Source organism: Mustela nigripes, chromosome 6 (genome assembly GCF_022355385.1).
Source record: "Mustela nigripes isolate SB6536 chromosome 6, MUSNIG.SB6536, whole genome shotgun sequence".
Lineage (NCBI taxonomy): Eukaryota > Metazoa > Chordata > Mammalia > Carnivora > Mustelidae > Mustela > Mustela nigripes.
Genome location: NC_081562.1, coordinates 92,004,409 through 92,031,863, shown reverse-complemented (window position 1 = coordinate 92,031,863; position 27,455 = coordinate 92,004,409). Strand labels below are relative to the sequence as shown.

At 40.3% G+C, this 27,455-nt stretch overlaps 1 protein-coding gene and 1 non-coding gene across 8 annotated transcripts in view; one reads left to right on the top strand and one right to left on the bottom strand.

The window, feature by feature from the left end:
• Positions 1–27,279, bottom strand: part of RBMS2 (RNA binding motif single stranded interacting protein 2) — a 96,077-nt gene extending 68,798 nt beyond the window's left edge. Inside the window, exons 1-4 of one of the 7 annotated variants that reach the window (XM_059403455.1) lie at positions 27,031–27,279; positions 10,246–10,338; positions 6,490–6,554; positions 5,576–5,662 (exon numbers count right to left, since the gene is read on the bottom strand). In XM_059403455.1, coding sequence (XP_059259438.1) covers positions 5,576–5,641 — 66 coding nt within the window. In that variant the 5' untranslated portion in view covers positions 5,642–5,662; positions 6,490–6,554; positions 10,246–10,338; positions 27,031–27,279. Of the gene's footprint in view, positions 1–5,575; positions 5,755–6,489; positions 6,555–6,654; positions 6,978–10,245; positions 10,339–27,030 lie in introns of those variants that run through there. The other 6 variants (XM_059403454.1, XM_059403458.1, XM_059403456.1 and 3 more) reach the window with 6 other exon arrangements.
• On the top strand, positions 14,275–14,417 carry LOC132020942 (U4 spliceosomal RNA). Its single transcript, XR_009405154.1, has one exon. It is a non-coding gene; the product is annotated as a U4 spliceosomal RNA (small nuclear RNA).
• Positions 27,280–27,455: the final 176 nt, after the last annotated feature.

Sequence of the window (27,455 nt, the reverse complement as noted above, 5' to 3'; positions counted from 1 at the left end):
TTTTTAAAGATTTTATTTATTCATTTGACAGAGAGAGAGATCACAAGCAGGTGGAGAGGCAGGCAGAGAGAAAGAGGAGGAAGCAGGCTCCCTGCTGAGCAGAGAGCCCGATGTGGGGCTCAATCCCAGGACCCTGGGATCATGACCTGGGCTGAAGGCAGAGGCTTCAACCCACTAAGCCACCCAGGCACCCCCAAATAAATAAAATCTAAAAAAAAAAAAAAAAAAAAATTAAGAAAAAAAAATCAATGGCTACTCTTCAGTCCTCATCTTCCAGGATAAAACTCTATGGTTATAATTCCATAACCATAACCTCCATGGGGGGAGGTGCGGAAGATAAGGAAAGTCTGGATAGGAGCACCTGGGTGGCTCAGTTGGTTAAGTCTGACTCTCAATCTCAACTCAGGTCTTGATCTCAGGGTGGTGAGGTCAAGACCTCCAACAGGCTCCACACTGGGCATGGAGCCTATTTTAAAAAAATTGAAAATAAAAATTAAGGGGTACCTACGTGGCTCAGTCAGTTAAACACCTATCTGCCTTTGTCTCAGGTCATGATCCCAGAGTCCTCGGATTGGGCCCCGTATCACATTCAGCTCCCAGCTCAGTGGGGAACTTGCTTCTCCCTCTCCCTCTGCCTGCCACTCACCTGCTTGTTCTCTATCTCACTCTCTCTCTCTGTGTGAAATAAATAAAATCTTTTAAAAAATAAAAATAAATATTTTTCAAATTAAAAAAAAAGGCTGGATAAATAGTGGGTATTGGGTTAGGATTTTGGCTTTGTTTAGCAGGTAATATATAGCCATTAAAGATTTTTACACAAGAAATGCTCAGTACTAGACTTACTGCTGGGATGCTGGAAGACTGTCATGGCAGCAAATATAAAGTTACTGGGTGGAGGGGGGAGGAGGAGTTACTAGTTGGCTCAGTCAGTTAAGGGACCAACTCCTGCTTTGGGCTCACATCATGATCTCAGGATGCAGAGATCCAGCCCCAGGGCAGGCTCCCTGCAAAGCACAGCTAGGCTTGTCCCTCTCCCTCTGCTTCTGCCCCTGCTCTTGTGTGTTTGCTCCTCACTCACTCTCATAAATAAACAAAAAGTCTTTAAAAAAAATCCTTTAAAGTTATCTGGGGGTCAGGGGCAAGGCCAGGAGAACCAGGAGGCAAGGAGATCATGTGGGATACTTATTACAGTAGTAAAGATAATCAGTAATGAGTGCATAAATTAGTTTGGTAGGGCTCAAAAGGTAAAAGGAAGGATCAAAGGAAAGACGCTACCACTAAACTTTAACCAACTGAGTCAACTTTATTATGGACAACAAAATAGCTGCCCCCAGTCAAGAGATGTTAAACCTAAAAGTCCTTAGTCCTCAGTTTTAATAAAGTTTGATTTGATGGAAACTAGCTGAAAGTGTAGTAGACACAGAAAAATCATCCTTCCCTGTTATAAGCATAAAAGCTTATAGCATTGCTTCCCACTTTCTTCTCTCCTAAGTAAATACTAAAAACTTTCAGGTAACTCCTGCTTCTCAGAGTGAAGATCTGACAGGGCCCACCAGTTAGTTCTACTCCCATCCATCACTGCTTCCAACCCCCTCCCCGTACTGCTCTTCAGTCTGTTAAGATCAAGAGGAAATAGAAATTTATGCAAAGTAGGTTAGGCAAGGCAAGTTAAACACAATCTCTTTTTTTTTTTTTTCCCCCCACAGGAAATAGTTGTTGATGCTCTGAGGAGTTAAATTATAATAACACATGCCAGGAAGATGATGTCAGGGAAGGCGTGGTTAGGCCCTTTACAAGTCTGAGATTCCTTCAGTTCCAAACATTTCCTCTTTCAATTTCACCTACACTCAAGTCTCTCTACCAAGGCAACCCTTTCAAACACTGAAGTGTTGATTCTTTTACTTTTCAATTTTTAAAAAATGAACCAAAGAGTAATTGAAGCCCATTTAAACAGATGTTTTTAAAACATGCACTACATTGTGTTTCAGAATCAGTCTTTGAAATCCATATTCCCCCTTTCTGTGACTATTTTTAATTCCAAGAAAAGAATAGATATTCAACACTACATCTTGAGAAAGAATGTGCCTTTATTAGGAATTATATATTCGTTGGTTGTATTCCTGCATTTACCACAATGAAAAACAGTAAGAAAACTATGTCATGGACTCCTCAGGTAACAACTTCCCTGACAAGTGAAGTATACAAATATGCTTCCGAATAAAACAATCCTACTTTTTAAAGTCAAGTAAATAAAATTAACACTTTCAAAAAAGTCACAACAGTGGTATGCAAATAGTTCTTCTGAGCTCCCTGGCAATTATTTCTACTCCACAAACTAGAAGTAATGACTACAATAAATTATGATATAAAAATCCTCCTTTAAGAAAGCAGATCTTGGGTGCCTGGGTGGCTCAGTGGGTATAAAGCCTCTGCCTTGGGCTCAGGTGGTGATCCCAGGGTCCTGGGATCAAACCCCATGTTGGTCTCTCTGCTGGGCAGGGAGCCTGCTTCCTCCTCTCTCTGCCTGTCTCTCTGCCTACTTGTGATCTCCGTCAAATAAATAAATAAAATTAAAAAAAGAAAAAGAAAACAGATCTACAAATCTATTATACCTAGATTTTTGTAATACATAATGACAGTTAAAGCAGATATTGAGAATTTGTATTTTTTAAAAGTTTAAATTTTGATTGTTCTTTCAGTGTTTTAAACATTTTGGACAGGTCAAAGAACTTCATCGCATAGACTTGATCTACTTGAGAAACTTTCTCTACTTGAGAAACTTAATATAAATGACAAGCCAACATCAACGTTAAAACTTAACCTTGTCATAGAAAAGTCTGGTAGGATATGTACACCAAATTGCTACCAGTTATTTTCCATGAGGGTAGGATTTAAGAAAGGAACTTTAGGACAAGAAAGGAAGACTTAACTTTTTATTTTATATACACCTTTATACTTACTTTTTTTAAGTGAGCATGTCTTAAATTTTTACTAAAAACAAAAATTACTTTAAAATGTAACCTTGGGGGCGCCTGGGTGGCTCAGTGGGTTAAGCCGCTGCCTTCGGCTCAGGTCATGATCTCAGAGTCCTGGGATCCAGTCCCACATCGAGCTCTCTGCTCAGCAGGCAGCCTGCTTCCCCCTGTCTCTCTCTACCTGCCTCTCTGCCTACCTGTGATCTCTGCCTGTCAAGTAAATGAATGAAATCTTTAAAAAAAAAAATGTAAGCTTGGGGGTGCCTGGGTGGCACAGCTGGTTAGCAGCTGACTCTTAGTTTTGACTCAGGTCTTGATCTCAGGATAATGGGATCAAGCCCGGCAATGGGCTCCACACTCAGGGCAGAGTCTGCTTGAGACTCTTTCTCCCTCTCGCTCTGTTCCTCTGCCCTCTACAAACGTGCACACCTGCACGCTTGCCTCTCTCTCAAGTATAAAATCTTTTAAAGGAGTGTGAAAAAGTAATCTTGAATGTAGAAATTTACAAATTGCATGAACAAATCCATCTAAACATTCTCCCTTTTTTTTTTTTTTTTTTAAAGATTTTATTTATTTATTTGAGAGAGAGACAGTGAGTGAGAACATGAGCCAGGAGAAGGTCAGAGAGAGAAGCAGACTCCCCGTGGAACTGGGAGCCCGATGCGGGACTCGATCCCAGGACTCCAGGATCATGACCTGAGCCAATGGCAGTCGTCCAACCAACTGAGCCACCCAGGCGTCCCTAAACACTCTTCCTAAAAGAGAAACAAACACATTAAGTACTATATGTCAACACAAACACAGAGCAATGTTGTAATGCTTTAAATATACCCAATATTCACCAACCTATATGTACATACACGAGTCATATACACAGCCACAAAGTGATGTTGTCGTAACACTGACCTGTAAAAACCCACACGATTCTCGATTGCTTCTCAAACCTTACAAGTTATCAGAAGAGATATGAGATCTGAATCCTAGTCCACAATTATACCTCTTTATCCCCTACGGTATCCCAGATTTAGAAGCTGGTTAAATGCTTCCTACACTACAAGATGGAAAGGGAGTAAAGACAGGTAAGAGAAGATTTTAGATAGCACTGAATACGTGAAGCCCTTAAGAGGAAAAAAACCTAACTTTTAGAATTTATTTTTAGTTTATTTTAATGGGTCTGGGTAACCTGAGAGACTTGGAGGAAAAAAACTGGGGAAAGTTTCATATAGTATATAATAAATTTTGAAAAGAATAAAAACAAATGAAATATCCAGTCACCTAGTGCCTGGGTGTTTCAGTTGGTTAAATGTCTGCCTTCGGCTTGGGTCATGATCTCAAGGTCCTAGAAAGGAGCCCCACGTCAAGCACCCTATCGAGCACCAATCCCTCTCCTTCAGTGACCCCCCCCCCCCACTCGTGGGCTCCTTATCTAAAATAAAATCTTAAAAATATATTCTTCTATCAAAATTATATATTCATATATGTATGTGTATTATTGATAACTAACAATCATATATGGACCCATATTTCTTAAGGATATAAACAGAATGAATACCATTACAAATTGCTACTAAGTGTTTTGGGTCTAAATATTTATCCACTGCCTTGATCAGACACTTGGTTTAAATTACCTATAACAATATCTTTAGATATATGAGAAAGCACCAGGAATCCTTCCCAAACCCTCCAATGCTCCATCAGATGGGTAAAAGATCCCTACACATCCATGGCATCTTTTTTCTTCAAAGAACAGCTACATAACAGAAGAGAGGGTAAAGGGTCTTTCTCCTACACCATGAAGTTCTTCCTAATCACCACTGTGTGCCCTGAAATGCCAAGAAACTGCCAAGGACGTTCTCTGTTGAATGTGGGCATGACTGTCCACCTCTTGTTAAACTGCCCATGCTTCCAAGCATACCACAATTCTCTGGCATCTGCAGGTTAATCACAAAGACTCTGAGGATCCCTGCTGGGCCTGGCCATCACCAGAGGTCCAAGCACCAGCTCAGCAGCAGAACCCAAAGAATCAGTGACTGCTGCCTTAATTCCAAGGTATGTTCTCTCTTAGGACTCCTTCCCTTGGGGCTGGATGGGACAGCGTCTCTATCTAGTCTAGAAGAGTATATACCCAGTTCTTGATGAAGCTGTCGTGATTTCACAGACTATATATTTCAGGTACCTGATAATGCTGGTGAAGTGGGTTGAAAGGAAGGGGTGGGGAGCGTAGAAACAGCTCATCAAAAAGATAAAAATAACCTTGGAGGGAGTGAGCAGGAGACCAGGGTTTGAGATGACATATTATCCCAGTGGAGACTGGCTATATCAGCAGGAAGTCAAACTAACTTCATTTCACAAAGATACAAACTTACAAGCTTGATTTGTTTTTAATACCCCTGCCTTCTCCAGCCTCACAGGCAGGGACTATAAACTGCTGGAACTTCAAAACCAGGTGAGAAAAGATGTCGAAAGAAGTGGTGGAAAGGGAGAGGCACTGAGTGGAGAGAGGAATTCCTATCCCCTCTAACTAGGAATGTTAAAGCCAAGGGCACTCCCGGATCCCCAGGAAAGGAAGTCGCTGGATTCCAAAAAGCACTTTTCCCTACCTTCTTGTTGTTCTTGTTATAGCCAAAAGTCGAAATCCCAGGCCTGGAAGTCACTGATAGCAGCATTTTCTCTTTAATATAAGGGAGCTGAGAGAGAGAAGAGGGAGAGGGAAAGGGAGGGGGAAGAGAGGGGGAAAGAGAAAATGAGAGGGAAAAGGGAGGGGGAGGAGAAAGGGGGAGAAAAGGAGCAAGAGGGAGAGGGATGGGGGGGGCGGGTAGAGAATGAGCTAGGGCTGCTTGTTTACGTCACTGAGAGAAGTTAACCAAGAGTCTGAATGAGGCACTTCCACTGGGTCCTAATGCCCCAGATGTTATTTTATTTTCACAGTCTTGGTAGTTAAAGCAAAAAGAAAAGTTCTCTGTTTCAACTCCATCCCTTTTCCAGTAAGAACAGGTTCTGATTCCCTCCTAAAAGACTTAGAAGCTTGATTTTTAAAGGGACCACTGGGACGCACTGCCCCAGAGAACACGTGAGAACAACTATACTAAGAACAAATATGTGAGATGAGCTCAGGACATTTCCCACACTATATACTTAGAGTGATCTTCATGCAGGAAGAAAGAACAAACAGAAGAGCAGGCCAAAGAGCAGAGACAGAGTATGGGAAGTAACTAGTTTCAGATCCTTGGATAGTTTTATTCCTCATTCCTCTTGGGTCATGCTGTTGGGCTCAGCCTCTCACTCCTTTTCAGATTCCCCCAGGCATGATTTCATACTTGAGAAGGAATTACCAACCTGGACTATGTCATGAAATTTGGTGTCTGGTGGTTTCTTTTCTTTCCCCTCAGCTTTACCAGATAAAACTGCCTACCTAGCAGTTTCTTCAAAAACTCGAAACTATCTTGTTTGACTCTTTATCCCACCATTTTCTGTCATCAAGGTGCATGAAGCTCAAACAATTAAGATTACTCACCAAACGTGGAATTTATGCCCAAACTGAAGTTCGGAGTTGGAATGTTTGCTTCAAGTGTCTCTGAGCTGTAGGAAAAAAATTACTTTTAAAAGCATATGCTTCACAGAGAAGAAAATACAAAGTTCTTAGGGAAGAAGAATCTAACACAGTTGAGACAACACTCACCTCAAACAGTTTCAAAGTGATGGCTTGTAAAAGTAGCTTTAATAAGAAACTTGTAGGAAACCAAAAATTCAAGAATGATACCCAGTAATTCCTACCAATCCAAATGGAACAGGGATGTAAAATCAAAGCCTTCAAATCCCTTCTTCAGGTCACCTTGTGCCATCATAGATGTTCTGTCAAAATACAAATTAACCTTGTCTGCAGGGTTGTTGCCCCAACAAACCTTAAGCCCAAACCCTCCCTTAAATGAAGCTCCCTTCTCCCTTCTAGTTTTCAGGCCACCTTTTTGCTAGGATAATGCTACAGACAGGACTAACTATCAGCAGAGTAAATACTTGCATACCACACACAGCCCCCAATCTCTAACTTTCATTTCCAACAGGACAGGAAGTGCCTGCTCAGCTCAAGGGACACAGGAAGGGTGGGAACAGCCTCAATGTGGGAACTATAACAGAGACTGGAAGAACAGTGGCCAAATGCAATAAATAAATTACTAAAGGCATCTCTCAGTGCTACTGTATTTTTTTAAAGTCCCTTTTCTGCCCTCAGAGATTCTCATTCATTATATGCCAAAATATCCTTGCCAGTTAGGCCCTTGGTTGATTTCTTCTCCCTTAGCTTAACAATGTGGTACAAAAATCTTGATCAGTAACACCTGATTTAAAATGGAATTTATAAAGCCAGTCAACCTATTTTAATTTTTTAAAAAATTCTAACATTCTCAATGTGTTTTGTTCTCCTCCTTTACTCCTTAATGCTCAATGATATTTTAGAATTTAAAATAGGGTCCCCTGGGTGACACAGTCAGTCAAGCACCTGACTCTTGGTTTTGGCTCAGGTCATGATATCAGGGTCATGGCCCAACCCCCCCACCTCCAACTTGGGTTCTAAGTATGGAGTCTGCTTGAGATTCTCTCTCCTTCTGCCTCTGATGCTCTCTAACTCTCAAATAAAATAAATAAATCTTTAAAAAAATAAAATCTAAAATAGTTAAAACCATGAGTCTTAGAGCCCATGAATTCAAATGCTGACACCATCATTATTACTTATGTGACTTTACATCAAGGTACTTAACATCCCTAAATCACTCATTTGCAAAATGGAGATAATACCTACTTCATTAGTCTTTGGAATCAAATCTAAGTTCTAGTTCAGTTCTGTCACAAACTAGTGACACAGAAAATCACCTCACATATCTGAATGTTTTCTCACCTATAAGACAGGATAAATAAAGAGTATCTCTTTCCTAAAACTGTAGTGAAAGGGACAATACATATAAAGCCGTGAGAAAAGGGCGCCTGGGTGGCTCAGTGGGTTAAAGCCTCTGCCTTCGGCTCCTGTCATGATCCCACGGTCCTGGGATAGAGCCCCACGTGGGGCTCTCTGATGGGTGGCAAGCCTGCTTCTCCCCCCACCTCGCCCACCTGCCTCTCTGCCTACTTGTGATCTCTGTCAAATAAATACATAAAATCTTAAAAAAAAAAAAGCCCTGAGGAAAGTCTTCGGCACTTGGTGAACACTCAATAGATATTAGCTCCATTATGACTAATTACTCTACTATCTCCCAGTGTGTATACTTTGTGGATACTGTATAATCCAGATTGGATGATGTGAAGTGAATATTTCAAAAAACTAGTATCTTAATTACATTCAAAAGATACTAGGACTAGGCAGGCTAAACTCTAATGGGAAATACTGGATAAGAAGTTTCAGGAATCAGGGAACCTGAGTGGCTCAGTGGGTTAAGTCTCTGCCTTTGGCTCAGGTCATGATCTCAGGGTCTTGGGATTGAGCCCTCCATCTGGCTCTCTGCTCAGCAGGGAACCTGCTTCCCTCTCTCTTTGCCTGCCTCTCTGCCTACATGTGATTTCTCTCTCTGTCAAATAAATAAAATACTAAAAATAAATAAATAAATAAAAAATCCACAAACAAACAAAAAAGAAGTTTCAGGAATCATCCATCCAATTTTTTTTCTTTCTCTATATTGTATAAGCTAACAATCTGATCATTCAAAAATTCCTAACTTTGATCTGGAAATTGGTAGAACATCTCTTATCCCTACCAAAAAAAGAAACAAAATAATACAGCATCAAACCTTACTAGATATGACACCTAGCTCCCATTTCTCTAGAGTCTTATTACTCTAAGAAATAGAAATAGATCCAGAAAAAAGAAAAGGGAAAAAAAAGCATTTTCAACCATTCTAAGATTTAATACCATTTCTCTTCTCTAAAAGTAGACAGTATCAGGAGAATGGAAGATGGTGGCAGAGTAAGAAGACCCAAGCCTCACTCAACCCACAAATGCAACTAGATAATTATCAAATCATCCAAAGTACCCCAGAAATTGTCCTGAAGACTGGCAGAATAAGTTTTACAACTAAAGGTAGAAAAGAGGCCACATCGAAGAAGCTCTCCCAAAAAAGGGGGGGGATAAAAAATGGCACTCACATATATTTAGTATTCATAAAAATTTTCAAAAATAGAAACTAAATCCAAATGAATTTCATGCTCATATGATCTGGGAAAATATTGGTATTACAATAAATTTGAGGATATTGATTTAATTGACATTTTCAGGGGACGGCTGGATGGCTCAGTGGGATAAGCATCTGCCTTTGGCTCAGGTCATGATCCCTGGGTCCTGGAATCAAGTTCCGCACCAGGCTCCTTGCTCAGCAGGAAGTCTGCTTCTCCCTCTGCTTGTGTTCTCTCTTTCTCTAGCAAATACATAAATAAAATCTTAAAAAAAAAAGTTTTCAGGGATACCTGACTGGTTCAGTCTGTGGAGCATGACTCTTGATACTGGTGTTACAAGTTTGAGCCCCATGTTGGGTACAGAGATTACTTAAAAAAAAAAAAATACAATCTTGGGACACCTGGGTGGCTCAGTGGGTTAAAGCCTCTGCTTTCAGCTCCGGTCATGATCCCAGGGTCCTGGGATCAAGTCCCGCATCGGGCTCTCTGCTCAGCAGGGAGCCTGCTTCCCCTCTCTCTCTGCCTACTTGTGATCTCTGTCAAATAAATAAAATAAACATTTAAGACTTTTACTGAAGGGAAGGGAAGGGAAAGGAAGAGGAGTGGGGGAACCTGGCTAGCTCAGTCAATAGAGCATGCAATTTTTGAGCTGGGGGGGTTGTAAGTTTAAGCTCCACACCGGGTATAGAGACTACTTAAAAATAAAATCTTTAAAATATATAAAAATAAAGTAAAGTAGACAATCTATCAAATAGAAGGAAGATAAAGAAGAATCCAATTAAATAAATTCTATTCTAATAAATAAATAAATAAATAAATTCTATTTTATGTGAGCTAATACAAAACCCTAGGTTTTTATAGTCTGTCTTCTCAGGGCCACAGAAGTAAAAATGACGTAGGTTTATGAACTGACGCTAAAGGCTAATTATGTCAAATGGCACTAACAAGACTGTAAACTACATCCTTTACTCTGGTAAGTATTTTTTAAAAGAAGGTTATGGAATTTTGTGGAAGTGATAGAGAATGCAATAATAGAGTTCCATGGTTAGACTCAGGAGACAAAGGAGAGGAGGAAGAATCCTATTTCTTCAGTGTGTTTCACACCCATACCCACCTGCTTTGCCAATTATATGGCCCACATTTTTCAAGATCTACTCAATGCCTCTCCAATTCTTGATTCTCATGGGCCCAGCACTCGAAAGTTATTCTGAGGGGAAAAAGTAAAATGGGAGTTATTAGAGATTTGTCTTGGAAAGAGACATTTGCACCTCTGATTCAATATAGCCTCATTTTTTTTTATTTCTCCAGAAAAACAAACTTTGAAATAAGTGTCTCAAGTAAAGGATCTAGGGCTAGATCCAATGTGATTCATATACTGAAAGATGTTTGCATGCAACTATCAAGCCCTCCACATTAGGGTAGAGAACTCAAAAGAACCTATCATCTGCAGATGTGCTAGGCCCTGTGAAAGATATTCACCTGGAGCCAGGGTGATGGAGAACATGCATATGAAAGTAGGGAGACAGGGACAGTTTGCTAGAAAAACTCTGAGTTTGGTTCAGAAACCTGAACAAGGTATATTAGGGCCAAGGATCCTTTTCCCCCTGTTGCTGTTAGTAGTCTCCTGTGGATTATCTTTCCTCCCCTTGATTAACTTATGTGCTCAGAGACTAGAAAATGGAAAGATACCAAAAAGTTTAATTTATTTCATGGTAAAAGATGAGGTAATACCTCAGGAAGAAGTAAAACAAAGAGTTATTTAACACATCACCTTCCTTTTTATTTTTAAGATTTTATTTATTTATTTGATAGAGACACAGTGAGAGAGGGGAACACAAGCAGAGTGGGAGAGGAGGAAGCAGGGTTCTGGCCGAGCCGGAAGCCCAATGTGAGGCTTGAGGCTCGATCCCAGGACCTTAGGACCATGACCTCAAGGCAGACGCTTAATGACTAAACCCCAGGCACCCCAACAGCTGTCTTAAGAAGGAAAACTTAAGGGGCACCTGGGTGGCTCAGTAGGTTAAGCCTCTGCCTTCGGCTCAGGTCATGATCTCAGGGTCCTGGGATCAAGCCCCACATTGGGTGCTTCCCCCTCTCTCTCTGCCTGCCTCTTTGCCTACTTGTGATCTCTCTCTGTCAATTAAATAAATTAATTAATTATTTAAAAAAAGAAGGAAAACTTAAGGAGTTGAATCAAACAACAAAGAAGAGTTTACCTCCACCCCCTTCTGACAGAGGATGGAATGACAAAATTGCCTTTAAACTAGAAATTGGGGAAGTCTGGCTTCTTAACTCCTTGAGTCAGTCCACTGGAAAACAGGGAAAAAGACAACTTTGAAGAATTATTTACCTCAGATTCAATATCAGTGCTTATAGTACATTCTCCTCTCCTACAGCAACAGGTAGTTTTGGCCAAAAATTACTATAGGGAATATCCTACCAAATTTTCAAGTACACTTTTCCTTTGCCAGACACTAAATAAATACAGGAGTCAAATCATCTAGAATCACTGGGCCAGAAAATTAGCATAATATAGAAAAAATAGACTAGACTGGATTCTATGTATACCCAGAATGAACTACATTGATTACATGGTAATATTATATCCTCTAAATGTATATTTCCTTTGCACCTGACACATTAATCTTACTTGGCCTCAGCTATCCTTAAAATAAATAACTCAGATGATCCCCACAACTGAATTCAACAATTAGGCTGAACAAATGAAATGGTTGTTTCTTTAGGTCAAATACGAATGTCTTCAAACAGATCAATATTGGCAATTTCATATAGTTAAATCTAACACTGCAAAAAGTGTGAAACTGGGAGGATGATACAGATTCAGAATACTAATTAACTGCATAGTTCCTTTCCTTTCTCCTCTCTCAATTTCAGAGGAAAAAAAAAAAAACTTAGAAGGGTGCCAGAGCAGCACAGTTGAGAGTCTGACTCTTGATTTCAGCTTAGGTCATGATCTCGGGATCCTGAGATTGAGCACCCAAACAGGCTCCATGCTCATCATGGAGTCTGCTTGCCCTCTCCCTCTGCTGCTCCCCCCTGCTCTCTTTCCTCCCTCTCAAATAAATAAAATCTTAAAAAAAAAACAAACCCAAAAAACTAAAGAGGTAAACTCACTTGCAAAGATCATGGCAGTCAAACAATGGCATAATTGACACCAGAATCCACACTTTCTGTTTCTCAATTCAAATTCCTTTCTAGGAACACCTGGGTGGCTCAGTGGGTTAAGCCCCTGCCTTTGGCTCGGGTCGTGATCTCAAGGTCCTGGAATCGAGCCCTGCATCAGGCTTTCTGCTTGGCAGGGAACCTGCTTCCCCCTCTCTCTCTGCCTGCCTCTCTGCCTACTTGTGATCTGTTAAATAAGTAAAAATATTAAAAAAAAAAATTCCTTTCTATACCGGGGCTCCTGGGTGGCTCAGTAGGTTAAAGCCTCTGCCTTCAGCTCGGGTCATGATCCTGGGGTCCTGGGATCCAGCCCCGCATTGGGCTCTCTGCTCGGTGGGGAGCCTGCTTCCCCCTGCCTCTCTACTTGTGATCTCTCTCTCAAATAAATAAATAAAATCTTTAAAAACAACAACAACAAATTCCTTTCCATACCAATCTTATTTGTCTATAAAATTAAAAATTCTGATGGGGACCCTGGATGGCTCAGTCTGTGGAGCATGAGACTCTTGATCTCAGGGTCATGAATTCATGCACCCACTTGGGTATAGTGCCTACTTAAAAAAAATATATTTTTAATTAAAAAATAAAAATAAAAATTCTGATGAAGAATTTAAATAATAAATTTTGGGAGGGCACCTGGGTGGCTCAGTTGGTTAAGTGCCGGCCTTCAGCTCAGGTCATGATCCCCCGGGTCCTAGGATGGAGTCCCACACTGGGCTCCCTGCACAGGAGTGAACCTGCTTCTCCTTCTGCCTATTGCTCCCCCTGCTTGTACTCTCCCTCTCTCTCTCTGACAAATAAATAAAATCTTAAAAAAAAAAAAAACACACACAACAACAAAAAAATAACCCAGAGATCTATTTTGGGGTCAAAAGTAAAAAAGGAATAATCCTATGGTTCCAGAAGTGAAAGTTCAACTATTCTCCTCAAACCAGCTCTTTATGTCAAGTAGCAGTGATGAACAATACTTTGGCCTATTATTAAATTGCATAATGAACAATATTTCTAGGACTACACTTATAATGGAAACAACAAGATTTGTAGAAAACTACAGCTGTTGGATAGATACACGAAAAGATGCTCAATATCACTAATCATTAGGAAAATGCAAATCAAAATCACACTGACATATCACCTTATACCTGTCAGAATGGCTAAAATAAAAAACTCAAGGAATAAGTGTTGATGAGGATGTGAAGAAATAGGAACCCTCGTGCAGTTGGTGGTAATGCAAACTGGTACAGCCACTGTGAAAGAGTATGGATGTTACTCAAAAAGTTAAAAAATAGGGGCGCCTGGGTGGCTCAGTGGGTTAAAGCCTCTGCCTTCAGCTCAGGTCATGATCCCAGGGTCCTGGGATCGAGTCCCCATCGGGTTCTCTGCTCTGCAGGGAGCCTGCTTCCTCCTCTCTCTCTGCCTGCCTCTCTGCCTACTTGTGATCTCTGTCAAATAAATAAATAAAATATTAAAAAAAAAAAAGTAAAAAATTAGAACTACCCTACAATCTACTGATTGCACTACTGGGTATTTACACCCAAAATACAAAACACCAATTCAAAGAGATGCATGCACCCCTATGTTTACAGCAGCATTATTCACAATAGTCAAATTATGGGAGAAGCCCTAAGTATCCACAGACTGATGAACGGATAAAGAGAAGATGTGGTGTATGCATATACAATGGAATATTATTCAGCCATAAGAAGAATGAAATTTTGCCATCTGCAATGACATGGAGAGAGCTAGTGAGTATAATGTTAAGTGAAATAATGGGGCCCCTGGGTGGCTCAGTTGGTTAAACAACTGCATGCGGCACATATCACAATCCTGGAGTCCCAGAATCAAGTCCAGAATCAAATCAGGCTCCCTGCTCAGCAGGGAATCAGCTTTTGCCCCTGACCTACCCCTCTCATGTTCTCTCTCTCAAATAAATAAAATCCTTTTTTAAAATGTTAAAGGAAGCTTTGTGCAGTGGCAGTATCGTAGCCAATGAGGTTTATCCGAGGCGCGATTATTGCTAATTGAAAATGTTAAAGTTAATAAATCAGTCAGAGAAAGACAAATACTATATGATTTCATTAATATGTCGAATTGAAGAAACAAAGGAGCAAAGGAAAAAAAAAAAAAGAAAAGAAAAGAGAGAGAAACACATACAAACCAAAATCAGACTCCTTAAGCTATAGAAAACAAACCGATAGCCATCAACCGATAACCCACCAGAGGGGAGGTGGAAGGAGGGTTGGAGAGAAACAGGTGCTGTGGATTAAAGAATATACATATGATGAGCACTGAGTAATGTGTAAGAATTGTATAGTCACTATATTATATACCTGAAACTAATATAACACTGTATTTTTTTTATAACACTGTATGCTAACTACACTGGAATTAAAATACAAAGCTTAATAATTTTTTAAAAACCTACAGTTGCTGGGAAGTACTGCTAATTAAGTGTTTGAGATTCTATTTAAGGTCTGATTTACTATATATTTGGAAAGTAATTTGCTTGAATTCTGCTTTCCTTCTGGGGATAACTTGTATCATATCCTGAAACTCAGATGAAACATAAGATTTGAATATAAAAAATTGTTCTTAAAATATCAATCTACATGGGGTGCCTCAGTGGCTCAGTGGGTTAAGCCTCTGCCTTCGGCTTGGGTCATGATCTTAGGGTCCTGGGATCCAGCCCTACATTGGGCTCTCTGCTCAGCCCTGCTTCCTCCCTACCCCACCCCCACCTGCCTCTCTGCCTACTTGTGATCTCTGTCAGATAAATAAATAAAGTCTTTTTTTTTAAATCAATCTATATTATTTATAAGGACACTAGTCACTTGGAGGTTTTACCAGAAGCATAAGCTTGATGAGGACTGGTACCATTTGGTGTATACTACTATATCCCTAGCATATAACAATATCTGGCTAATTTATTCTTTTTCTTTTTTTAATATTTTATTTATTTATTTGACAGACAGAGATCACAAGTAGGCAGAGAAGCAGGCAGAGAGAGAGGAAGGGAAGCAGGGTCCCTGCTGAGCAGATGTGGGGCTTGATCCCAGGACCCTTGGATCATGACCTAAGCCAAAGGCAGAGGCTTTAACCCACTGAGCCACCCAAGCGCCCCTATTCTTTTTTTTTTTTTTTTAAGATTTTATTTATTTATTCGACAGACAGAAATCACAAGTTGGCAGAGAGGCAGGCACAGAGAGAGCGGGAGGTAGGGTCCCTGTCAAGCAAAGAGCCCAGTGCTGGGCTCGATCCCAGGACCCTGGGATCATGACCTGAGCCTAAGGCAGAGGCTTTAACCCACTGAGCCACCCAGGAACCCCTGGCTAATTTATTCTTTTAAGATTTTATCTATTCAAGAGAGAGAGAAAGAGCAGCAGAGGGGCAGAGGGAAAGAGAGAAGCAGACTCCCCACTGACAGGGGCCCCGGTGTTGCAGGGTTCAGTCCCAGGACCCCGAGATCATGACCTCAGCCGAAGTCAGACACTTAACCAACTAATCCACCCAAGCACGCTTATCTGGCTAATTTAAAATTAAAACATAATTTATGTTCAAGAATTAGCTGAAAGACCCCAATGTTTATAGCAGCAATGTCCACAATACTCAAACTATGGAAAGAGCCTATATGTCCACCTAGAGATGAATGGATAAACAAGATGTGATACACACACACACACACACACACACACACACACACACGGAATATTATGCAGCCATCAAAAAAGTGAAATCTTACCATTTGCAGCAACATGGATGGAACTAAAGGGTATTACACTAAGGAAAATAAGTCAATCAGAGAAAGACAATTATCATATCATCTCACTGATATGGAATTTGAGAAACAAGGCAGAGGATCATGAGGAAAGAGAGGAAAAAATGAAATGGGATGAAACCAGAGAGGGAGACAAACCATGAGAGACTCTTAATCTCAGAAAACAAATTGAGGGTTGCTGGAATGAAGGGGTGGGAGGGATGGGGTGGCTCGGTGATGGACACTGGGGAGGGTGTATGCTATGGTGAATGCTGTGAATTATGTAGAACTGATAAATCACAGACCTGTACCCCTGAAACAAATAATACATTATATGTTAATTAAAAAAAAAAAAAAGAATTAGCTGAAAAGAATATAATTTCCACTTCATTGAAGTACATCCACTGGGTAAGTGAATTCTCAATGAATACTAAGATAACACTGCCACCTCGTGGGTAACATAGGTCATGCAACCTCTTGCAAATACAGGGAAAACAAAGCATAGCATTTAGGAAGATCAGAAGTTTGAAATTTAAACCCAGCTCTACCATTTTCTGTATTAAACTGGAAAATCTCAATCATTTTTTTTTAAGATTTTTATTTATTTATTTGACAGAGAGAAATCACAAGTAGATGGAGAGGCAGGCAGAGAGAGAGAGAGGGAAGCAGGCTCTCTGCTGAGCAGAGAGCCCGATGCGGGACTCGATCCCAGGACTCTGAGATCATGACCTGAGCCGAAGGCAGCGGCTTAACCCACTGAGCCACCCCAGGCGCCCTCTCAATCATTTTTTTAAAGATTTTATTTATTTATTTGACAGAGAGATCACAAGAAGGCAAAGAGAGAGGGGGAAGCAGGCTCCCTGCTAAGCAGAGAGCCCAATGATGCGATGATGCCAGGCTTAATCCCAGGACTCTGAGGTCATGACCTGAGCCAAAGGCAGAGGCTTAACTCACTGAGCCACCCAGATGCCCCAAGTATTTTTATTTTAAATTAAAAAATGTGAACCATCAAAAACCCCCACAAACTACTAGGGTTGTGTCAAAAGATTCAAGAGTCAACTTGATGGAACTTTCAGTGTTTAAAGATAAGACAACTTGAGCATTAAAATAAAATAATTTTTTAAAAAACTATCAACTATGTAAACATATTAAAATTCATAAATTTATAAGTTTTTAAAAGTCTAACTGAGCACCTTTAAAGGATATTATGGAACCAACTTATTCTGAAAATTAGCAAGAGAAACAAATCAAATAGCCTATCTTTTCCATATGAACCATTATCCCTAGTTGATAAGACAAAATCCTTTAAAAGAAGAATTCAAAATAATAAAGAAATAAGGAATGACAAAAGAGCACCACTTACTCGCAACCCTTAGTGAAACAATTGATCTAGGCAATGATTGTCAAAGATTACTAAAACCAGGAGTTCCTGGTTGGCTCAGTTGGTCATCACTCTCAATCTTAGGGTCATGAGTTTGAGATCCATGTTGGGTGTAGATTACTTAAAAAGAAAAGAGAAAAAAAAAAAGAGGGGCGCCTGGGTGGCTCAGTGGGTTAAAGCCTCTGCCTTCGGCTCAGGTCATGATCCCAGGGTCCTGGGATGGAGCCCTACATCGGGCTCTCTGTTCTGCAGGGAGCCTGCTTCCTCCTCTCTCTATCTGCCTGCCTCTCTGCCTACTTGTGATCTCTGTGAAATAAATTAATTTTTAAAAAATCATCAATATGCTGGGAAAGGTAACTAGTAAGACAAAAAGGTTAAAGATAGATGAATACTACATGCTAAGAATATAGGGAGAAATAGGTAGAAAACTTGAGAATGGTAAATATTTAGAGTAACTATTGTGGAGACTAAGAGAAAATTCTAGAGTCTTATAGGATTGTTGGAAAATACTAAGAGCCTGCTGAGATTAAAAGATTTGTAGTTTAGCCATTTATGCAGAAAATAAATACAATAATTTTATGTGGGAGTGCTATGAAACATTCAAAGAATAGATAACCCCAATTTTATGTACTTTGTTCCAAGAAATTGGAAAAAAAAAAAGCGAAACTTCACAACTTGTATTGTTAAATTAGAATAGTTGTTGTTACCTCTACCAACATGGGGTTAGAATTTATGACCCCAAGATCAAGGGTTGTATGTTCTACTGAGTGAGCCAGCCAGGCACCCCACTTAGTATCACTTTAAAACCAAAAGCACATAAGGATAGTATGAGAAAAAATAAATAACAAAGATACAAATGTAAAAGTCATTAAAACATATATTTATGGGCGCCTGGGTGGCTCAGTAGGTTAAAGCCTCTGCCTTCGGCTCAGGTCATGATCCCAGGGTCCTGGAATCGAGCCCCGCATCAGGCTCTCTGCTCTGCAGGGAGCCTGCTTCTTCCTCTCTCTGCCTGTCTCTCTGCCTAGTTGTGATCTCTGTCAAATAAATAAATAAAATCTTTAAAAAAACAACAACATATATTTATGACCAAGCAGAATATATCTGAAGGATGCTAGAATGTTTTAACATTGGAAAATATGCATAATTAACCACATCAACAGATTAATAGAGGGAATCTATTTGATCTTCTTGTTCATTGCAGAAAAAGTATCTGATAATATTAAATGCCTTTTCCTTACCAAAGCAAAACAGACAAGAAAGGGAACGTGGTCATACACCTGATAAAGAGCTTATCAGGGAGGTTCCTGGCTGGCTCAGTCTGTACAGGCTGGGACTCTTGATTTAGCGCTGGTGAGTTCAAGCCCCACCTTGGTTGTAGAAATGACTTTAAAAAAAAAGTTTATCAGGGAAACAGGGCCAATAGGTAACAAGTTCTGTTAACTATTTTATTGGACATCTTATTGCCCAATAAGAAAAAGAAAGAAATGGTATAAGGATTAGAAGAAACAAAAGTGTCATTCACAATGGTATTCATTAGGAAGATGAATGTACAGGTTAATTGTTGGGGCTAAAAAGAGAATTCAGGGGCACCTGGGTGACTAATTTTTTTTTTTTTTTTTAATAAAAACAGGGGCGCCTGGGTGGCTCAGTGTGTTAGAGCCTCTGCCTTCGGCTCAGGTCATGATCCCAGTGTCCTGGAATGGAGCCCCATATCAGGCTCTCTGCTCAGTGGGGAGCCTGCTTCCTCCTCTCCCTCTCTCTGCCTACTTGTGATCTGTCAAATAAATAAATAAAATCTTTTAAAAATAAATATAAAAAACATACATACAAGTAAAACAAACAGAAGCACTCTCCCTGAAATCTAGGTTCTCCTCCAGCTTTTTTTTTTTTTTTTTTTTTTGAGAGAAAGATGGACAGAGAGAACACAAGCATGGGGAGGGGCAAAGAGAGAGGGAGAGGGACAAGCAGACTCCCCTCCAAGGGAGGAGCTCAACCGAGGGCTCAATCCCAGGACCCTGAGATCACGACCTGAGCCGAAGTCAGAAGCTTAATCGACTGAGCCACTCAGGTGCCGCAACCTATTCTTGTTCCTTTCATTTTTCCCATAGTTTAGAGTACCTGGCTGGCTCAGTTGGGAGAGCATGTAACTCTTTTTTTTAACATTCAAATCTTGATCTTGAGGTTATGAGTTCGAGTCCAACATTTGTAGAGATTACTTAAGTAAGTAAAATAAAAATAGTAATTGTCCTATAGTTAGAGTAATCTACATTTACTAAGTGTCCTCATCTCTCATTGTTTTTCCCCATGTTTTTGTTTGTTTGTTTTTTACTGTATTTTATGTTAGAGTTGGGAAATCATTAGTGGGTTATATAAAAATACAACATTTGGGGCAACTGGCTGGCTCAGTCAGAACTGTGTGTGACTCTTGATCTTGGGGTTGTGAGTTCAAGCCCCACTTTGGGTGTAGAGATTTCTTCAGTAAATTTTTTTTTTTTTTTAAGATTTTATTTATTGGGCGCCTGGGTGGCTCAGTGGGTTAAGCCGCTGCCTTCGGCTCAGGTCATGATCTCAGAGTCCTGAGATCGAGTCCCGCATCAGGCTCCCTGCTCAGCGGGGAGCTTGCTTCCCTCTCTCTCTCTCTCTCTGCCTGCCTCTCCATCTACTTGTGATTTCTCTCTGTCAAATAAATAAATAAAATCTTAATAAAAAAAAAAAAAGATTTTATTTATTTATTTGACAGAGATCACAAGCAGGCAGAGAGAGAGAAGGGGAAGCAGGCTCCCTGCAGAACAGAGAGCCCAAAGCAGGGCTCTCGATCCCAGGACCCTGAGATCATGACCTGAGCCAAAGGCAGAGGCTTTAACCCACTGAGCCACCCAGGTGCCCCAAATATTTTTTTTTTAAAGGAGAAAAAAAATCCTTACATGGCAAAAACCACAAAAGGAAAACCAAAAGTCAAATGATAAACCAGGACAAGGAGAGGCAATGTATGCAACTCATCTTATATAAAGCTAATTTCCAAAATATGTTCAGAGTTCTTCTAAATCAATATCAAAATTTTACAACAGAAAATGGGGAAATATATAATTCATAAAAAAACAAATAATTCTTAACCTTAGAAAAAGATCCTCAATCTCATAATTTATAAAAAGTTAAAATAAATACAAACACTTAGAAATGATTTAATATGTATTGGAATGGGAAACTTTTTTTTTTTTAAGATTTTTTCTTTATTTATCTGACAGATCACAAGTAGGCAGAGAAGCAGGCAGAGAGAGAGGAGGAAGCAGGCTCCCTGCAGAGCAGAAAGCCTGATGTGGGGCTCGATCCCAGGACCCTGGGATCATGACCTGAGCCGAAGGCAGAGGCTTAACCCACTGAGCCACCCAGGTGCCCCTGGAATGGGAAACATTTTTAAAAAGGTGATAATCACCTGAGATGAGGGCAGAAAAACAAGCATCTCCACACTGCTGGTGAGATTATAAAATGATATGACCAATAGGAAGCAATTTAGTAACATCAGAACATATATACCTTTTGACTCAGCAATTCTAATTCTAGGAATTTATCCTCGAGTTATATTTGCAAACCTGCAAAATGACAAGATATTTAGTATTATTCACTGCAGCACTGTAATACCTAGGGTAACCATAAAACATATTGTCCAAATTGGGACACCTTTTTTTTATTTCAAAGAGAGAGGTGCACAAACAGGCAGAGCAGCAGGCACAGGAAGAGAGAAGCAGACAGAGAGAGAGAGGGAGAAGCAGGCTCCCTGCTGAGCAGAGAGCTCCCTATGGGGCTTAATCCTAGGACCCTGGGATCAAGCTGAAGGCAGAGGCTTAATCGAATGAGCCATCCAGGCACCCCCAAATTGGGATACTTTTATAAGAGAAAGGGGATACTAGGCCCTTTTGTACCTTCTAAATTTTGAACCAAAATTCAGATGAGTAAATAAAATCATAAAATAGTCCCAGCAATGAATTTTTTTTTTAAAGATTTTATTTATGTGACAGACAGAAATCACAAGCAGGCAGAGAGGCAGGCAGAGAGAGAGGAGAAAGCAGGCTCCCCTCAGAACAGAGAGCCCGATGCGGGGATCATGACCTGAGCTGAAGGCAGAGGCCTTAACCCACTGAGCCACCCAGGTGCCCCTCAGCAATGAATTTTAATTTATAAGTTTTACAATCTGTATTTTCCCCCTGTTTGAGCTGCTATGCTCAATAATAAAAATGCTGTTAAATACTGTGATCCTATAGAGTTTTCTAAGTTGTTTTTTTAAGATTTCATTTACTTGCGAGAGAGAGCGCATAGAGCATGAGGGTGGGGAGGGTCACAGGGAGAAGCTAACTCCCTAACAAGCTGGGATCCCAATGTGGACTCGATTCTAGGACTTCACGATCATGACCTGAGCTGAAAGGAGTCGCATAACCAACTGAGTCACCCAGGTGCCCTTAGTAACCTTGTTTTTAAATCATTTTAATTCTGCTATAAATAACATGAGAACTGTGCAAAACAAAAATACTTAAGAACAACTTTAAATCAAGTACCACTACTGTCAGTAACTATCACAGAAATATGTATATGTATTACTTTTTTCCAATTTCTGTGTTTAATAATCTCACAATTATATTAATCATTTTCATACATCATAAATTTATTTAGTACCTTCTGTACTTTTTCATCTAAATTAAACTGAACTAAACTGGAATAATAAATGCAAATAAACAAATAAACTTACCCTTGAAAATCTCTTACCTAAGTGGTAGTTACTATACATATTACCTGATAATCTAAAATTTTTTACGTAAGGGAGGTAGGCAGGGGGATGGGTTAAACAGGTGATAGTAAGGAGGACACTTGTTGAGATGAGCACGGGGTATTGTTAAGTAAAGAGCCACTAAATTCTACACCTGAAACTAGTAACACACTGTATGTTAACTAACTGGAATTTAAATAAAAACCTGAAAAACAAAAATAAATTAATTAATTAAAATTGTTTCCTCTAAATTTCCCAACATAAGAGAGTTATAATAGCAGCTTTAGCAAACTGAGAGGCAAAATAGGATAATGTAAAATTTTTCAAATTACATAAAATCTTGAGAAATTATAGTTTATGGAGTGTTAAATAGACGAATGTGGTTAAAATTAACTTTATGTAGTTTTTTAGAGAATGGTTTTGTTTATTGTGTGGTAACACAAGATTCTGAAAACATCTTTCATGTTCTTTAGGTTAAAAAAACAAGTATTAAAATGTTACCAGGGGCGCCTGGGTGGCTCAATTGTTAAGCCTCTGCCTCCAGCTCAGGTCATGATCCCGGGGAACTGGGATCAAGCCCCGCATTGGGCTCCCTGCTCTACAGGAACCCTGCTTCTCTCTCTCCCACTCTTCCTGCTTCTGTTCCCTATCTTGCTCTCTCTCTCTCTCTTTCAAATAAATAAATAAATAAATAAATAATCTTTAAAAAAAAAAAATGTTACCAACCACAACCAACCACCAAAGGTTTTTTCTTTTTGCTGTTTCAAATTCTTTCAAATTCACTTTCGTCTATTAAGAGGTTTTTTAGGGACGCCTGGGTGGCTCAGTCAGTTAAGCATCTGCCTTTCGCTCAAGTCATGATCCCATTCTGGGATGGATCCCACACTGGGCTCCCTGCTCAGGGGGAGGCTGCCTCTCCCCTTGCTTATGCTCTCTCTCCCTCTCTCTGACAAACAAAATCTTTAAAAAAAAAAAAAAGAGTTTTTAAAAATCTTTACATTCTCTTAGCATATTATAATGATTCACACTTGCTATAATCTATTCTATGGCCATCAAAGAAACCAATTTACAGAGAGATTATTTGGCAAAAGAGACAATATATATTAGGCATTGTAAATTTGACCCAGTGTAGTGATATATTATGATTTTTTTTCACACCCTCTTGTGTATATTTTTTCAGTCTTATAAAATTTAGTTTTGGGGTGCCTGGGTGGCTCAGTGGGTTAAGCCGCTGCCTTCGGCTCAGGTCATGATCTCAGGGTCCTGGGATCGAGTCCCGCATCCGGCTCTCTGCTCAGCAGGGAGCCTGCTTCCTCCTCTCTCTCTCTGCCTGCCTCTCTGCCTACTTGTGATCTCTCTCTGTCAAATAAATAAATAAAATCTTTAAAAAAAAACTGTTAAAATTTAGTTTTGTAATTATTAAACTGAACAGGAATTAGAAACATACACTGGTATAGATCATAGATACATCTGAATTTATATGAAATTTCATTTACTCCATGAAGGTTTAACATCAAGTTATTTATGTATTCAAGAGAGAGCAAACCAGCATGTTATTGGGGGGGGGGGGGGGGGGACAAGCAGATTCTGCACTGACCTGGAGCCTGACCCAGGGCTTGATCCCACAACCCCGAGATCAGGACCTGAGCCAAAATCTAGAGTCGGACCCTCAACTGACTGAGCCACCCAGGTATCCCAAGCACTGCTTTCTCATTTCTTTCAATAGTCAGAAAATGGTTTTGTTTATTTTTGCTTTACGTCTGGATTCCCTGGCTCCAGGCCAGCACACGATAGGCCAATGAATAAATACTCACTGAATGAATGGAAGATGATGTTAGAGCCCCCAGGACTTATATTTTAACCAGTATTATTTTATATATATTATATATATACATACATATGTTATATATACAAAATATAATATTTAACCAGATTATCTTTTGCAAATGGAAAAACTAAAGCAGGAAGGCATGTGCACCAATAATAACATTAGCAGGACAAAGATTTATGAAAAAAAAGTTTATTTGAAATCTTTCATTTGCACTAATTAATAACCTAGCTACAATCTAAAGAGTAGAACGAATGAGAATCTCTAAATCATAACAAACACATTCCCCAAACACAAACCAAGTTTCCAATATTGTACCACAGAGGATTTAGCTTTTCTGATTTAGGTTCAAAATCATTAAGACCAATCCTCCTGGGGCGCCTGAGTGGCTCAGTGGGTTAAAGTCTCTGCCTTCGGCTTAGGTCATGATCTCAGGGTCCTGGGATCGAGCCCCACATCGGGCTCTCCACTCAGCGGGGAGCCTGCTTCCCCCTCTTTCTCTGCCTGCCTCTCTGCCTACTTGTGATCTCTAGCAAATAAATAAATAAAATCTTAAAAAAAAAAAAAAAAAAGACCAATCCTTCCCCATACACCACAAAACTCTGGCAGAACCAGGGACTGACCTAAAAACCTATTAGACATGACAGAGGATTTCTTTCATATTATCGAAAGCCTCATTTCTAGATGGTCATGTCACAGTTGGCTAATACTTTTGCACAGATTTAACTAGATGGGTCTTTTTCAAATCAAGAACAAAAAAAGGATCTGACACTACCAAGCTTTAACCACCTGGAATGACAAACTTGTTCTTCTTGAATATTTTATACTTTACACAGTATTTTGGGTGTCCCAAGTCACTAGTTCATGCTCCATCCTCATGTAAATCTAACAATACTGTAGTGGAAGAAGAATCACACCGAAGGTCAAAGGGCAGCTGGAAGCTAGTTCTCTATGCTAAGAACCTCCCCTTCTACAGGTAGATTTACTTCACTGCTCAACATGTTCCTCTAGTCAGAGAGAACTGGGAAGAAGATTGAGGACCTCATTACTGACTATAATTAAGGCTAATTCATAAAAGCAGGGGGAGGAAATAAAAGGAAGCAAATAACTTCTAGGTAATGTTCAGAAATACTAACATATGGTATCGCTTTCTTGATAGCTTAAAACGCTTCAGAGAAATTACATTCCTGTGAGAAAAGGATAAGATTAGCTTTATTATATTTGGAAAAACTAATGCTGGCTTGAGTTTATACTACCAGAACTCTCTTTTAAAAAAAAAAAAATTTATTTATTGAGGGAGTGGGAGCACAAGCAAGTGTTGGAGGGAAAAGGGAGAGGGAGAAACAGACATACTGCTGAGCAAGAAGCCAGAACTCCTGCTCCATCCCAGGACCCTGGGATCATGACCTGAGCAGAAGGCAGACGTTTAACCAACTGAGCCACCCAGGTGCCCCTACCAGAACATTCTTAAAGTCATGGGCAAAGCCAAGCAGGAAGCAGCTGAGAGCAAGTTAGAGTTCCTGAGTTAGAGAGAGTCCCAATAGAAGATAGGGCAGATATGGTATGACCGCCAGAGGGAAAAACAAACAAAAGAAAGGTCACTCTATCTGGTTTCAAACCCAAAAAAAACCCTCCATCCCTAACCAAAGCAAAGGAGAACTGCCTTTCTACAAAACACACCAGAAAATGGTTTTGATATTTATTCTCCCAAATGCCCTTGATGCTCATTTTAATCCCTAAATAAAAAGTGAAGGTAGTGTGCAACCTTGATCTCAGGGTTGTAAATTCGAGCCCCACGTTAGATGGAGAAATTACAAATTTTTAAAAATTTTATTTATTTATTTGACAGAGAGAGCACAAACAGGCAGAGTAGCAGGTAGATGGCCAGGGAGAAGCTGGCTCCCTGCTGAGCAAAGAGCCCGACATGGGGCTTGATACCAGGACCCCAGGAGCATGACCCCAGCCAAAGGCAGTTACTTAACCACCTCAGCCACCCAGGGGTCCCTTAAAAAAAATTTTTTTTTTTTTTTTTTAAGAAAAGGGTTTGTGATACAGCCTCTAGACAACTCCCAGTACCTTACCATAATGTTTCTCACATAAAACCCTTCCTTTAGGGATAGGATCATTTCCTGGGATAATCCAATTCAATGGGTTAATTTTGGGAAGAGCTTCATGACAAAGAAAGCCTTGTAGTCAGAGACTTACCTGAGTCTGATTCCTGACTGATACTAAATTACAATGATATCTCTGATATTAAATTACAACTGGGTTACCTTGTTCAAATAAGTCCTAGTTCTGAGTCTTAGTTTCCTCATCTTCTAAATGGGACTAACTGTAACTATTCTGAAGTCTCTGGTAAGTGGGAGTGATAGACCATATAAAATCCACCATAAGCACTAGATGGTAGCTAATATTTACAGAGTTTCTATTACACACAGATGCTGTGTTAAGCACTGCGAAACCACAGATGAATGTTTTTCTAGTTGCAAATGATAAATTTCCTTAGTTTTCCAAATTTCTTTTTCTAGATCACCTCTTTTCTGTAAGGAATACAGGGGCAAGCAATTAAAATACCTAAAATCGGGCGCCTGGGTGGCTCAGTGGGTTAAGCCGCTGCCTTCGGCTCAGGTCATGATCTCAGGGTCCTGGGATCGAGTCCCGCATCGGGCTCTCTGCTCAGCAGGGAGCCTGCTTCCTCCTCTCTCTCTGCCTACTTGTGATCTCTCTGTCAAATAAATAAATAAAATCTTTAAAAAAAAAATACCTAAAATCTTGGGAGCACGTAAAGGTTTATAAAATGTGTTAAGGGCCCAGTCAAGAACATGCAAGTCCTAAACAGGCGCCAAATGACTGTCAGAGTTGAAATGAGAACCCAGGCAACCTAGTAACCATCAGGATGACCTTTTCATCCAGCTCAGGCCCTCCCTGAAGTGCCCGGGGCTGTTTCTGGTCGGGCTATTTTGCGGCCAGGCCATCAGAATCCTCACTCACCAATGCCGCGTGCCGGAGACGAGGCGTTCATTTGACCTCCATGCCGCTCGACGCAGCGGGTTACTGTGGTCGGGTCTGGCCTTCGAATGCTGAAGGTCACTAAGCGGCCTCTTGAAAAGGGCTCATTCTTATCCAAGTGTAGACAGGTACTCCTCCCCGCTCTCTCCGAGAGCGCCATCGTTCTAACGCCGCCGCGTCCTCCGGGAGCTCGCCTGGCTTCGCAAAGCCCCAACCCTCGGCTTTCCCGCCCTCAACGTCCGCACGCAAGGCCGCCGCTAGGTGCACCGGGACGAAGGAATTCACGGAGCTTTCGCGGACGGCCCACCGCCTTGCTCTCATTGGGTAGCCTCCTCTTTTCTCCGCCCCCAAGGTCTTTGCTTCCACGATGATTGGATCTGGACGTTGTCCATCCCACCTTCGGGCAC